The following is a 14,020-nucleotide window of genomic DNA, read 5'->3' as shown; positions in this document are numbered from 1 at the left end:
TAACTTTCAAAGATCACTCTCACTGCTATCTGCAAAATTAACCGTATGTAGGGCCAGAGTGGAAGCAGGAAGGTCCATTAGGGAGCAATTATAATGCAGGTGAAAAATCCCAGTGGCTTGAACTAGGGTAGTGGCAGGGGAATGAAATTTTGGGTATCATACTTTAAAAGTAAAATGGACAAGTCTTGGAAATAAACTATATGTGAGGAGTCAAGTAAAAGAGATTTAATCAGGAGCCTTGAGGTTTTGGTTTAATAAGTGGTACCTGGCAGTGTCCTTTACTGAGACGTACAAAACTAGGGGAGAAACACCATCCCTAAGAAAAAAATTTTTTATCTTGACCTTCAGAAAGGAAGGGGCTGCTTCTACTTTTTAAAAGACTTTACAGGTTTCAAAGGAAGAGTTCTGGAAATAAAGCTTTTTAATGCTCGATTTTATGAGCTGTTTATATTTGACACCAAGTTGGAGATGCTGAATTTTCATCTGTCTAATATTTATTGAGCATCTACTGTGGCCAAAGACCATGTGATGAGATACCAAGATGGACTAAACAAACGAGCTCCCTGCTCCCAGTGCTTTTTGGAAAAGGGAGAACGGACGACTGGCGTTCGTTGTCTCATTAAAAGTTCCCCCAACGCCCGAGTAGCCATCTTCCAGGAACTGCATCTCGCGCTCCTGGCAGTTGGGCCCAGCGTTCCAAACGCTCATCATCGGGCTAATAAGTGAATCTCTAATAGTGACATCTCCCCTCCCGCTAGAACTCAGGCTTTTTTTTTAAAAATGGAAATGTTAACAAACAATACGAATACAACCTTTGCCTTGAAGACTAGTATTTTTGCAGGAATGGTACCTTTATAAAGATCGTGGTTGCCCCCGTACATATTTGTTCTTTCTTCATATCCAATTAAATGAAAACACTAGTTTTTCCGCAGCCCACTCTAGGCTGGCTGGGTCTAGCTCAGGAGAGAGGAAGCCGGAGCCGCTGGCTTTAAACACTTGGGTGTAATCCTTCTCTACGCTCCCTCCCGCTAGCCGGGGACTCGCGGTCCGCTACCCGGGGCTTTCCGTCCACGCAGCGGCGGAACGAAGGAGGCTGGGAGGGGGTCGGGGAAGGGAAGGACGCGAGAGACATTAAGTAATTGGCTCTTGAAGGTATAAAACGATGTTTCGGGTCTACTCGAAAGCACGGATTTCAAACGCCCGCCCCCTGGGCCGTTTCGGCCCCGCCCCCCGCCGTCATCACGCCGACCTCCACCCCGCCTGCTGCCGATTGGTCTCCGCCTCGGCCTCGGAAGTGCGGCTGAAGAGCCGGGGTTTGCTTCCGGGTCGTGGGGCTCGGGCCCGGTCCTGGGCGCGGAGGCTGCTGGGAGGTGAGAGTCGTCATGGTGTCTGTGTGACTTGCGGAGGCTGTCGCGTTAGACCTTGGTCGACGTGTGCCGCGGGAGGGTAGCAGGTTGTCCGTCCCGCGCGGGTGGGGCGGGGAAGGCCGGCAGCGGCCGGAGTCGGCGGTAGCGGGCCGGGCGTGGGCGCAGGGGCCGCGGCGGGGGCGGGGGCGGGCGGCGGCCGCGGAGCGCGCGGCGTGAAGGCAGTAGGCGGGCGGCGGTAGCGGGGTCCACACCCCTTCCTCCCCCGAACCCCCTGCGAGTCGGGCCTCGGGGTGAAGAGCCAGCGAGCCTCTGGTAACAGCCCGAAGGCCAGCCCCCGGGAGGCGGGAGTGACCGAAATCCGGGAGTGTGCGGGCGGCGGCGGCGCCCCCAGCGGCAGGAAACCCGGGCTCTCTCGGCGCAGATCCCTTTTCCCTTTTTAAAAAATCGAGGGACGTACACTCAGTGCCCGCCTCCCCCACCCCGGTTCCCCGCACCTGGCTTTTCGGACGCTCGACGGGACTTGAGTAGCCACGTCTGCTAGGCACCCCTCTTGGCAGCCCCAAGCCAAAAGTAACGGAAGGGGTCCCCGAGTTTTGTTTATCGGAATCCTTTGGTGGTGACTTTCCTTTCATGAGCATCGTCACCTACAAAAATCTGCTTTGTATTCTAATGGTTGCTATAGAAGAAAGTTGGACCGACAAAAGGTTGTTGGAGAATCCTGCCCGTGTAACTGTCCTTGAAGTTTAGCCTACTTTACTCCAGGACACTCCGTAACCTTGTCGGTGATTTTAAAACAACCTGGTTTTGTAGTTAGTAGCCTGTTTTCTGTTGTATGAGGTTAAGTGCAAACCTTAGGGCATCTGGTGGACTAGGGTTAAGCTGAGAATTTTTTTTTTAAGATTTTATTTATTTATTCATGACAGAGAGAGAGAGACACAGAGGCAGACAGGCAGAGGGAGAAGCAGGCTCCATGGATCAGGCCCTGGGCGGAAGGCGGCACTAAACCACTGAGCCACCTGGGCTGCCCATAAAGCTGAGAATTTTTAAAACTCAGTGTTGGCAGTACTAAATTTTGCAAGGCTTTGACATTTCAATTCTTTTTTTTTTTTTTTTTTTGACATTTCAATTCTAATAATAACCCTGTGGGGGACATTGCCCATTCCTCAGAACTTGGAGCTGGATGACTTGCCCAGGGCCCCAGATACAGAAGGAGAACAGGAACACCAACTCCCATCTTCATGAGAGAATTTTTTGCCCTAAATAAGAGTTGCCTAAGAAGCTATATTCCTTATATACCCTGAGCTTCATTATGTGTTTTCTTGAGAACTTTTGTTTGAGATTATTAATTTTGGAGAATGAATTCTGGAAATTATTTCACAAGGATGAATATTATTAATATCTTATGAAATGAGAATATATCATATTGGAAATAACTTGATACAGTTTTTCTTTAAAGCATAAAAGATGACAACAGCAGCTAGGCCAACTTTTGAACCTGCAAGAGGTGGGAGAGGAAAAGGAGAAGGTGATTTGAGCCAACTCTCAAAGCAGTATTCAAGTAGAGACCTACCTTCTCATACAAAGATAAAATATAGGTAATGAAGACTTTTTATTTTCTTGTTCAGAAGACAAGACTAAATCTGTTAAATGGCATGCTCGTGTTTGGGGTATATCACTAACCTATTTTCATAGGGATAGAATGCAATAGAGTGTTTAACATTAAAACTGTGCTCTGATTATTAAAACACTACCATGTACTACTTATGCAGAAATCCCTATTAATTGGGAATTTCCGTATGTAGATGGCTCAATAGCAGTGACCTCAGGGCCCATCCACTATCAGCACTACTCAATGTGAGGTGAAAAGTGTCAGACTAATGAGCCCTGAATTGATGTACTAACAAAAAGTAAAGACATTTTAATTACTCCCCAGCCTTATGGGAAAATATGTGACTCAGTTTGGGCTTTCTGAAACGTTGGAAACATTACAAGAATGCCTGTTAGTGACCTTCAGATTAGGGTAATGATCTCATTTAGTTCCTTGAACTTGAGGACAAAGTGGCTTTTTGCGAACTGTCTTCCCCTGCTACAGCCATGTATCTTTTTAGTAATATTTTCACCAAATTGTTTCTGCTTTAGACAAACTACTCAGGATGCCCCTGAAGAGGTTCGCAACCGTGACTTCAGGAGGGAGCTGGAAGAGAGAGAGAGAGCTGCTGCAAGAGAAAAAAACAGAGACCGTCCAACAAGAGGTACCAACACTGCCCCCAGATATTTGTCATCATGAAATTATGTTGACAATGGTTTTTCTTTCATGACTAATTGGAGCTGATTAATATTTTTTGTTTGCTTGCTTTAAAATGTTGGCGTAAACAATATAAAGTATTGTTTGCTTTAAGATTGGTAACACTTTCTTAAGTGATTAGATTAGAGTTGACTCCAGTTCCATCTCTTTGTGCTTCCTTAGCAGAAGGAACAGGATGATCTGGGGATATCTGGCAGTTCTTGTTTCAGTTTACGTAAAGGTTTTTGTCTTAAGATTTATTTGAGAGAGAGCACATGTGCATGAGCAGGGGGAAGGGCAGAGGGAGAGATAATCTCAAGCAGGTGGGCCTCAATCCCAGGACCCCAAGATCATGATCTGAGCCAAAATCAACAGTCAGATGCTCTACAGACTGAGCCACGTAGGCACTCCTAAAGGTTTTGACTGTTTACAGCAACGAGACTTTTTAAGGCTTCGTGTTTTCTCTATGTGAGGGTCTCCTGTTTTTGTCACTGGGTTTTGGAAGGCATCTAGGGGCATAAGTTATAATGTCTTTTTTGTATTTTCAACATATGTAAAGTATTCCCTAAATTCCCTGAGAGAGACTACAGTTCCCATATTAAAATCAATACTTTCATTAATTCGTTCAACAAATGGCATGTGACCAAGGGCACATGCCAGGCACTGTGGTCCCTGTCCATGCTATCTTGATACTTATAATCTAAGCTCATTATGCCCACAGATCCGTAAAGTGTTAAAAGAAACACAGTGTTTATTTTAGTAAGCTAAATGATGTTTGTTTTCCCCAGAACATACAACCTCCTCGTCGGTGTCAAAGAAGCCTCGGTTAGACCAGATTCCTGCTGCCAACCTTGATGCAGATGATCCTCTAACAGATGTATGTTTTATTTCCTCCATTGATTTCCACATAGTAATTCATTTATTATGCTTTCTGAAATGCTTGTTTTACTTTTTGGCTTTAAGAAGTGGCCTATATTTGTTTTTACTTACTGTTACTCAAATGTAGTCCTGACTTCAATGTTAAGCTTTATGGTTGATTTTTTAAACAAAAAAGTAGTATTACAATAGTAATTAAACTTTCAGAGCAAGTTTGATTTTTGGAAAACCAAAAAAGAAAGTAGTCTATTAAAAGGATAAGCTTCCCCCAAAAATAATTCTCCATACTAAGCCCTGGAGGTTGACCATGTTCTATACCTCCATAGGGCATTCTTCATTCTAGGGTCTCTATCAGTAGTAGAACCCCAATAATTGAACTCAGAGGCCTTTCCACAGTAGGTACCAAAGGTGCCCCCTCTAGATGTGCTATTCAACTTAATGGCTGAATAGCCATTGGCTTTTTTTTTAGAAAGGGACATGATCTAGGTGAAAGCGTTTTTAGGATTAGTGCTTCAGTTAACATTCAATTAAAATTCAGTGGCCCTAAGTCTATAATCAACTTGCAGTTTTGTGCATACAGTCGAAAAACATGAGTGGCCTTTCATGGGTCACATCTAATTATTTTTTTTAATTTATTTTTTATTGGTGTTCAATTTGCCAACATACAGAATAACACCCAGTGCTCATCCCATTAAGTGTCCCCCTGAGTGCCTGTCACCCAGTCACCCCCACCCCCCGCCCACCTCCCTTTCCACCACCCCTTGTTCGTTTCCCAGAATTAGGAGTCCCTCATGTTCTGTCTCCCTTTCTGATGTTTCCCACCCATTTCCTCTCCCCTCCCTTTTATTCCCTTTCACTATTTTTTATATTCCCCAAATGAATGAGACCATATAATGTTTCTCCTCCGATTGACTTATTTCACTCAGCATAATACCCTCCAGTTCCATCCATGTCGAAGCAAATGGTGGGCATTTGTCGTTTCTATTGGCTGAGGAATAGTCCATTGTATACATAGACCACATCTTCTTATCCGTTCATCTTTCAATGGACACCGAGGCTCCTTCCACAGTTTGGCTATTGTGGCCATTGCTGCTAGAAACATCGGGGTGCAGGTGTCCCGGCGTTTCACTGCATCTGTATCTTTGGGGTAAATCCCCAGCAGTGCAATTGCTGGGTTGTAGGGCAGATCTATTCTTAACTCTTTGAGGAACCTCCACACAGTTTTCCAGAGTGGCTGCACCAGCTCACATTCCCACCAACAGTGCAAGAGGGTTCCCCTTTCTCTACATCCTCTCCAACATTTGTTGTTTCCTGCCTTGTTAATTTTCCCCATTCTCACTGGTGTGAGGTGGTATCTCATTGTGGTTTTGATTCGTATTTCCCTGATGGCAAGTGATGTGGAGCATGGTCACATCTAATTAAATACACATATCAGCAATTAATTCCGTAGTTGACAGATTGAGTTAAATAATGAACTCAGTAATTAAATAAAGAGAACCTAATATTAAATGGGATTTAATAATCATTTGGGGCAGCCGGGGTGGCTCAGCGGTTTAGCGCCGGCTTCAGCCCAGGTCATGGTCCTGGAGACCCGGGATTGAGTCCCACGTCGGGCTCCCTGCATGGAGCCTGCTTCTCCCTCTGCCTGTGTCTCTGCCTCTCTCTCTCTCTCTGTATCTCTCATGAATAAATAAATGAAATTAAAAAAAAAAATCATTTGTTTGAAATTATTCTTTTTTTTTTTTTAATTTATTTATGATAGGGAGAGAGAGAGAGGCAGAAACATAGGCAGAGGGAGAAGCAGGCTCCATGCACCAGGAGCCCGATGTGGGATTCGATCCCGGGTCTCCAGGATCTCGCCCTGGGCCAAAGGCAGGCGCTAAACCGCAGGCGCGCCACCCAGGGATCCCTGTTTGAAATTATTCTGAGAGTGTAGCACAATTTTTTTGTACTTTTGATTATCCTTCTAGCTTAAAAGTTGTTTTAAGCTAGTAAAACTATTTGACTCTTGGGGTGACAATGTGTACATATGTATTGTGTGTATCAGTGTAAAGTATTCCTTGTCTGATTTTACAATATTTTCATATGTAAATTCCCTTTTGACCATGTAAATTTGAAGGATACTTTGTTACACTTTTTGCTGTTACAATCTCTCAAGCATATCAGGGACATTTTAGTAAGTGTTATGTAAACTTGTTTGTGGGGTTTCATTTTATGTTTTGGTTGATTATTGATTTTAATCATATTTAGGTGCACTTATCTTTCTCAATAGGAAAATTAATCCTGCCCCAAAGATTTGATAAGTAATTTTTATGGGAAAAATAAAGAATAACGTACAGTTTCTCATGGACTGTCATTCTTTTTTAGGAGGAAGACGAGGATGAAGATTTTGAAGAGGAGAGTGATGATGATGACACTGCAGCTCTTCTTGCAGAACTAGAAAAAATTAAAAAAGAAAGAGCTGAAGAGCAGGCCAGGAAGGTAAAAGCAAAATATTAAAATGTGCATCTTCTCATCTATACTAAACTAGGAATATTCTTTAGTTTAAGCAATACTATCATGTTAGAAGTCATCCTTGCCATGTGTAAATATTAAAGCACCTATAGATCTAGAAACCCGATTATTTTTGCGACATCCTAACTTTCCTTGTTATGTTAGAAATTCTCTCCAAATAGTTCAGGCATGCCTCATGATACTCATCAATTTTTTTTTCATTCACTTGTTCATTTTTTCAACAGACATTTAGTCATTGTCCACTAAGTGGCAGAAGAATTAAAGATGAATACGATACAATCATGGTCTACAAAGAACCCATGGATAGAATGAAGCCATCTTTATCCCTTTGTCTCCTGCTTCCAGCCTTCTTTCCAGGCATTTGTTGATGCAGTCTGTCAATAGATTTTATATAACCTAGGGCAATTTACCTAACTTCTCTGGGTCTCCATAGTCTCTCCATGTATATAATGGAAGAAAAAAATGTCTGTCTCATAAAGAGTTACAAGGATTACATAGAATTCACAGTATATACCTTTAAACTTCAGATGAATTTGCCATAGTAGTAACAATAAGAGATGAAAAGGTGAGCAAGAGCAGGTCAGAAAAGTAGAGGTTCATTAGCCAATGCTAAAGGGGTTTGGACTTTGTCTTATTCTTTTTTCTTTTTTTTTTTAAGATATTTATTTATTCATGAGAGAGGCAGAGACATAGGTAGAGGGAGAAGCAGGCTCCCTGCAGGAAGCCTGATACAAGACTCGATCCCAGGACCCCAAGATCACGACCTGAGTGGAAGGTAGACAGCCCCTGAGCCACCGAGGTGCCCCTGGACTCTGTCTTGAAGGCCATGAAGAGCTAGTTGATTTTAGCAGGAGACAAGATTTGATATGCATTTTATTTTTTTATTATGAAATATTTCAGTAACATAGAAAAATATAAATAATAAATTTAATAGTCATCTACTTGGCTATGCATTTTAGAAGGATAACCCTGGCAGAAGTATAGAGGATTGGGAAAACTGATTGAGGAAGCTGTTCCAATAATCCTCATATGCAATTAAGATAATTTTGCATAGTAGAATTGGAATTGAGAGAAGTAAATAGATGCTGAGAGAGTTGTCAAGGAGGTAAAATTGACCAGATAAAGTGACTGGTTAGCTATGGCAACAAAGATGACCCTCAGTTCCTGGGTAGATGTTGTTGACATTAACTAATACAGGGGATGGCAGAAGGATGCACACGTTTAGGTGGAGAGAAAAGAGATGATGAGCTCTGGAACGTGTTGAATTTGACACATTATGAGATACTTAGATGGAGATGTCTGTCTCCACTTTCAAACAGAACAGCTCAGCTTTTTTTTATGAGCTTCTGTGTAAATTTTCATTTGAACCAAGAATTACTCTGTTTAAAGAGGGGGGAAAGACTGACATGGGTTCATGTGAGGAATCCAGAGAAGTAGAAGATTGCTGGAATTCAAATTGGAAGAATATTTTATTTATTTATTTTTCAAAGAATTTATTTGTCCATTCATGAGAGAAACAGAGAGAGAGGCAGAAACACAGGCAGAGGGAGAAGCAGGCTCCACGCAGAGAGCCCGATGCGGGACTCCATCCTAGGTCTCCAGGATCACACCCTGGGCTGACCCGGCGCCAAACCGCTGAGCCACCCAGGCTGCCCAAGAAGAATATTTTAAATACAATTTCCATCAAAGTTTGGCATTGGATAGCGTGATTCCCATAATAGCTTATAATTGTCACATTTAATTTTTAAAAATCAAAGAATTATAAGAACTTTCCTGATAGTAGATATTACTTGCCCACCACTAGAGGGCAGTTGTATTCCATATTCTTTTGACTTGCCTAACAGCTCTGGATACATAGAGACAAGAAATATAGGTGCATTTGGTTGACCCTTAAAAAGGATAAATATTTTAGACAGAAGGTCTTGGAATTTTGTAAGATTCCTCTACTCTCTTTGTACAAAAATATATTGGTGTTCCTAGGGGTTGAAGGACAGTTTTACTTTGGTTCCTGTTTCCCTGGCTGGTTTTCTAGCGGCTGATTTTTGAAGTGTCCCAATATAACATTTTCAAACCAATTAGCCTGTGTCAGGGGCTAGGAAGCTTTCTGTAAAGGGGGCCAGATGGTAAATATTTCAGGATATTTCTAGCTTGCAGACCATGCAATCTCTAGTGTGGTTCTTTAGTTCTGCTCACTGAAGTGTGGAAGCAACTATAGACAATGCAGAAATGAATGAGTTTTCTGTGTTCCAGTAAAATTTTGTTAACAACAATGGGGTGGTTTGGATTTCATCTGCAAGCTGATTATAGCCTGTGTTTGTGAACCATAATGTTTCTGGGACTTGAATATGGAAAGAGTTGGCACCTTTTTTTCCCAGTGGTTTATGTGGCAGCCAGCCAGGACTCTAAAGGAAGTAATATTCCAAATATAAAATGGCCAGAACTTTATTATATCACATACATTATTATAAGATGGATACGTTGTATGTTTGAGCTCTTATTTTTTTAGAATCTCAGAGAAATGTCTTTTCACTTTCAATATCAATATAATTTGCAAAAAAATACATTGTTTTTAGAAAGCTATCTGTTCTTAATCTGTGATGGAACACATGTGCCTGATTTTGTTTGCTTAAGGTCTGAGTAGTGACCTAAAGGAATTTACCTGTTTATTTCCCTGATTATTGCATCTTCTCACTTTCCAGTCATTTGGCCTCTTAAAAATGAAATCTGTTGTTCACATTTGGATATTAAAATGAAACATCATTAACCTGTATGGAAAATTTTGAACTTTCTTAGGCTTTGTTTTTTTTCTTTAAGATTTACTTATTTGAGAGAGTGTGTGTGTGAGCAGGGGATGGAGAGAATCCCAAGCAGATTTCCCTCTGAGGGTGGGGCCTGATGCAGGGCTAGATTTCACTGCCCTGAGATCATGACCTGAGCTGAAATCAAGAGTCAGATGCTTAACCAACTTAGCTACCCAGATGCCCCTGTTAGGTTCGTTTTAAATTGGAAGTCCCTGGGGGTGCATGGGTGGCTCAGTCAGGTAAGCATCTACCTTCAACTCCAGTCATGAGGCTAGAGTCCTGGGATCAAGCCCCATGTCAGGCTCCTGGCTCAGCGAGAAGCCTGCTTCTCCCTCTCCCTGCTGCTTTGCACACATGCTCTCTCTCTCAAATAAATAAAATCTTTAAAAAAAAATAAATTGAAGGTCTCTTTTTCCTTGATCTATTAAGTCATCAGTTTTCCCCTTCCTAAAATACAATAAAGTGGGATTTATTTTTGGTTTAAGAGAGCATGAACAGGTAGATCTAGCAGTTGCTATGGCTAAGAATTGTAGGCATTTTATGTTTCTAATTCTAAGAATGAAACTGAGGCTGATTTGAGTTTAAAGAAATTAATGCTAAATTAAAAGTAAAGAAAGACAAGCTCATAACTGATGAAGGATGAGAGGTATGAAAATGGAAAGTTAGTAACAAATCATAAGAACAAAATGGATAAACGTGGGGTAGATTAGTAGAAATGCATGTTAACTGAATATAATATTTTACATGATAGTTTTAGCTACTTATGGGCTAATAATAACTTATCACTAGTCCTGGAAGTGCAAATTTACACTGTTAATAATTCAAAATAAAATTATTTTTAATCATAGTTCTATATAGCCCATCTTTAAAAATCAAAGTAATAGCTTTGCTAAATGTGTTTCTTTGATGTTTAACATACCCTTAAATGACTAGAATGTATTATTGATGGACTCTTAAAATAAGCAATTAATTTTGGATGTACTTCAAGAAAGAAAACATTTAAATAGGCATTCATAGAATTTCAGAGTCAGACTAATGAATGTAGACAAGCATGAACTATTTATTATAAGGCCAAATTATTTTGGTAAGTGAAACTTTTCTGGTATTTCTTATATCTTAAAAAACAAAACAATAAACAACCTACCTTGATGCTTATTCCTTCTCCATCATAAAATCCTAACAATCTTTTAAAATTTGAGTTATGAAAGAAGATTGACCCCAGAATTAATGTAAGTAAATGAGTCCTCCTCTGTCATTGACAGGAACAAGAACAGAAAGCTGAAGAAGAAAGAATACGTATGGAAAACATTTTGAGTGGAAACCCTCTCCTTAATCTCACTGGTCCATCCCAGCCACAGGCCAACTTCAAAGTTAAAAGAAGGTACTTTACACAACCCAGTTGGATGTATATTGCAGATTGTGCATTTTATGCCAAACTATTATATAAAGCCTCTAAAAAACCCCTTTTTATTGATAATAATTCTCCAGCAGATACGAGAATAATGGAAGAAGCAGAATGAAAGAAAATGTACTTACTTTCAGTAGATATTTATGATAACCAGCTTTGTGGCAGATACTGTCCTAAGCACTAGGGATGGAATAGTACATTGAGCTCTTGGCCCTACAGAGCTTACATTGTAGATGTATGTATGAAGAGCCCCCAGGATCATATTCAGAAACTAGCAGGACGCAGAGGACTCCATGTAGAGTTGTACTTGTGACTAACATAGTAAAGATACAAAGATCCACGTAAGGGAGAAAGCTACTGGAGGAATCCATTTGCACACTTATGCTCTGTCCCCTCCTACGAGCGGTCACCCAGCACATTCTTTCCCCTAGGACTGAATTGTAGATCGGGGCAAGTCTGGGAGCCTTACTGGTTATACCCCAGTTTCTTCTCCTTTTTGTTGCCATAAATGCTAATACTACAGTGGATGATTACTAGTGGTAACTGATGAAAGAGGATAAAATCCATAAAACTGTGTAATCTAAACTATACTAAGTTATTATCTAGAACTATCTATGCTAATCAGGGTGCTGCCTCTTTGTTTTAGACCTGAAAACATTAAATATTTATGTAATTAAGCCAATGTATTCCTGCTTTTTAACTCAAAGTTCCTATACAGGGGAAATAATGAGAATGTTTGTGTTAGATAGGAATTACCCTTCCTGCTGTAATAAAGCAGGGTTACAACCTAGTAAGAATTACTTTATTCTTTTGGGTGTAATTGCTGTATTAGGTGATGTACATGTTCAGCATCTTTCTGGGTAATAACCAAGCTTTGCAGTTCACTTGTTCTTGTCTCCTGATACAGACATAGAAGACATTCTGTTTTCTTTTTCCTCTTTAGGTGGGATGATGATGTTGTTTTCAAGAACTGTGCAAAAGGTGTAGATGATCAGAAGAAAGACAAAAGATTTGTAAATGATACACTGCGATCTGAATTTCACAAAAAGTTCATGGAGAAATATATTAAATAGTACAGTTTTATGTGCTTAATTAAAGACTGTAAGGTGTAAACGATCATTCTCACTTTGTTCTGTTTTTCTCTTTCCCCATCTAAATTGTGTATAGGCCTCCCTAATTTTAAGTTCCAAACTATCTTTTCCTTTATTGATAACTTTATTTGATGAGGACTTGGGAATTGGTTTAACCTAGTTTCCATCCTCTGAATATTTCCAGTAATATGCTTTCCTTTTAATATGGGAAAGGGAATCTTCTTGTAATAAATATTTTCAAAACTCGAAATATCTAAATCTGTGCCCCCAACTTTTTTTGTTGAAATGTATACAGCTTATAAAACGTTGCACATTTTCTTTTGTGAATTGTATTTCTTTATGCATCAACTTCTTGTTTCTTTGACATTGATTTAAGGTCAGTTAATGTGTGATACTTTCTCTGTGTTTTTGCCGATGGTGTTTTAAGAGTGTGATGGAGGATGAAAGGCATTCTATTTTGGCCTACATGTTGGTATGGAAGAGGATCATCGAGCTCTCAGCATCCTGAGTGCATGTCTGAGGGTGCATGGAGCATCTTTCCCTTCCGCAGGCGCTCCATTTTTTCCTCTTGGCCCAAAACTGCTCCGTAAGCATGCCCAGGGAACATGTGGCTCTCCTGCGTTCTCCTGGATACTCAACGGCCATGTGCCTTGAATGAGGTAGTTTGCCACTGGCACACTTGAGATGCAGAGAGCCTAGGGAAGTTTAACCTCAAACCAAAATAAAACTTTGGGAAATAGGATTTTGTTTGTTCGTTTGTTATCTTGGAGGATATATATGTGGGAGGTGGGGCTGTCTCTATACAGCTGGGAAATGAAGCTTTTCTGAGCCTGGACTGGGATTGGAGGATGCCACTTTGGTAGGGAAATTGGGACCAGGAATTGAGCCACTTACAGAGACTTAATCATAGGATCCCTCAGTTGTAATGGTTACAGATAAAACTTTTAAAGCAATAACATGCTGTTATCAGTGGCTCTTTAAGCCCTTCTCTCTAAGAGCTCATTCACTGCTCCATCATTTCCATACGTAGCCTGAGTCAGGAGTAAAGCTGGACGTGGTGCCCAAGTCTTGACTCCACTGTCACATTCTCTGTATTTTTTCCAGTTGATCCATTTACACAAAATTTTGAATCCTTCAATTAGTGTTTCTTAAAAGCCTTTAATAATATTTAAACCTAATCTTTAAAATATCTCCTTGGGTGGCTCAGTCAGTTAAGTGTCTGACTCTTGATCTCAGCTCAGGGTTTGATCTCAGGGTGGTAAATTGAAGCCTTGCATTGGGCTCCATGCTGGGCACTAAGTTGATTGATTAAATGACCTCCAGCTTTACAATTAATAAGATGCTTCCACGTTCATTTTCAATTTTCTAAATAGTACCGCTGTTCCATAGGATGAAGACCTGGGGCCTTCCAAGTGAAGGACAATGAAACAGGCCAAATCACTGGGTCACAGTTAATACATGATGGGACATGTACAAGTGCCTTTAAACTACATGAAAAGGTGCTTCCAGATGTGACTTTAGATTTCCAAAACTAGTGTTTGAGAGTCTGGGTAAATAAAGTGTTGAGGAAAAGAGGCAGCAGCACTTAATCAGAATTTTTTCCTTTTTGGGATCTGAAAGGCCCACCACATACCCAGGGGCCTAGTCCAGGTGCACTTAACTTCAGGTTCCCTATTTGG

At 40.8% G+C, this 14,020-nt stretch overlaps 2 protein-coding genes across 9 annotated transcripts in view; one reads left to right on the top strand and one right to left on the bottom strand.

Moving 5' to 3' along the window:
- Nucleotides 1–1,295, bottom strand: part of KDM4D (lysine demethylase 4D) — a 34,800-nt gene extending 33,505 nt beyond the window's left edge. For 3 of the 4 annotated variants that reach the window (XM_077867478.1, XM_077867477.1, XM_077867480.1), the window contains exon 1: nucleotides 851–1,243. The gene's annotated coding sequence lies outside the window, so the exon portion shown is untranslated. The other variant, XM_077867479.1, reaches the window with a different exon arrangement.
- On the top strand, nucleotides 1,240–13,083 carry CWC15 (CWC15 spliceosome associated protein). 5 transcript variants are annotated; one of them, XR_013362476.1, is made up of 8 exons: nucleotides 1,318–1,453; nucleotides 2,824–2,962; nucleotides 3,507–3,619; nucleotides 4,440–4,528; nucleotides 6,895–7,008; nucleotides 7,266–7,398; nucleotides 11,105–11,223; nucleotides 12,194–12,369. XR_013362476.1 is itself a non-coding variant. In XM_077867483.1 (7 exons), the coding sequence occupies exons 2-7, from the start codon at nucleotides 2,832–2,834 to the stop codon at nucleotides 12,321–12,323; spliced, it is 696 nt and encodes a 231-aa protein (XP_077723609.1). In that variant the 5' UTR covers nucleotides 1,240–1,370; nucleotides 2,824–2,831; the 3' UTR covers nucleotides 12,324–13,083. The 5 variants fall into 5 exon arrangements, 4 of the variants coding, with proteins under 4 accessions (XP_077723609.1, XP_077723608.1, XP_077723610.1 ...); XM_077867483.1 differs by lacking the exon at nucleotides 7,266–7,398 and having other exon boundaries at nucleotides 1,240–1,370; nucleotides 12,194–13,083; XM_077867482.1 differs by lacking the exon at nucleotides 7,266–7,398 and having other exon boundaries at nucleotides 1,319–1,453; nucleotides 12,194–13,083.
- Nucleotides 13,084–14,020: the final 937 nt, after the last annotated feature.

Source organism: Canis aureus, chromosome 23 (assembly GCF_053574225.1).
Source record: "Canis aureus isolate CA01 chromosome 23, VMU_Caureus_v.1.0, whole genome shotgun sequence".
NCBI classification, from domain to species: domain Eukaryota; kingdom Metazoa; phylum Chordata; class Mammalia; order Carnivora; family Canidae; genus Canis; species Canis aureus.
The sequence above is the reverse complement of the archived record's forward strand: the minus strand, read 5'-3'. Positions and strand labels throughout refer to the sequence as shown.

Bases quoted from the DNA above. Each gene is read 5' to 3' on its own strand.
- CWC15 (XM_077867483.1), top strand. From the start codon at position 2,832: ATGACAACAGCAGCTAGGCCAACTTTTGAACCTGCAAGAGGTGGGAGA. The intron at 3,620-4,439 runs GTACCAACACTG...TGTTTTCCCCAG, and splicing joins CAGAGACCGTCCAACAAGAG to AACATACAACCTCCTCGTCG. The intron at 11,224-12,193 runs GTACTTTACACA...TTTCCTCTTTAG, and splicing joins AACTTCAAAGTTAAAAGAAG to GTGGGATGATGATGTTGTTT.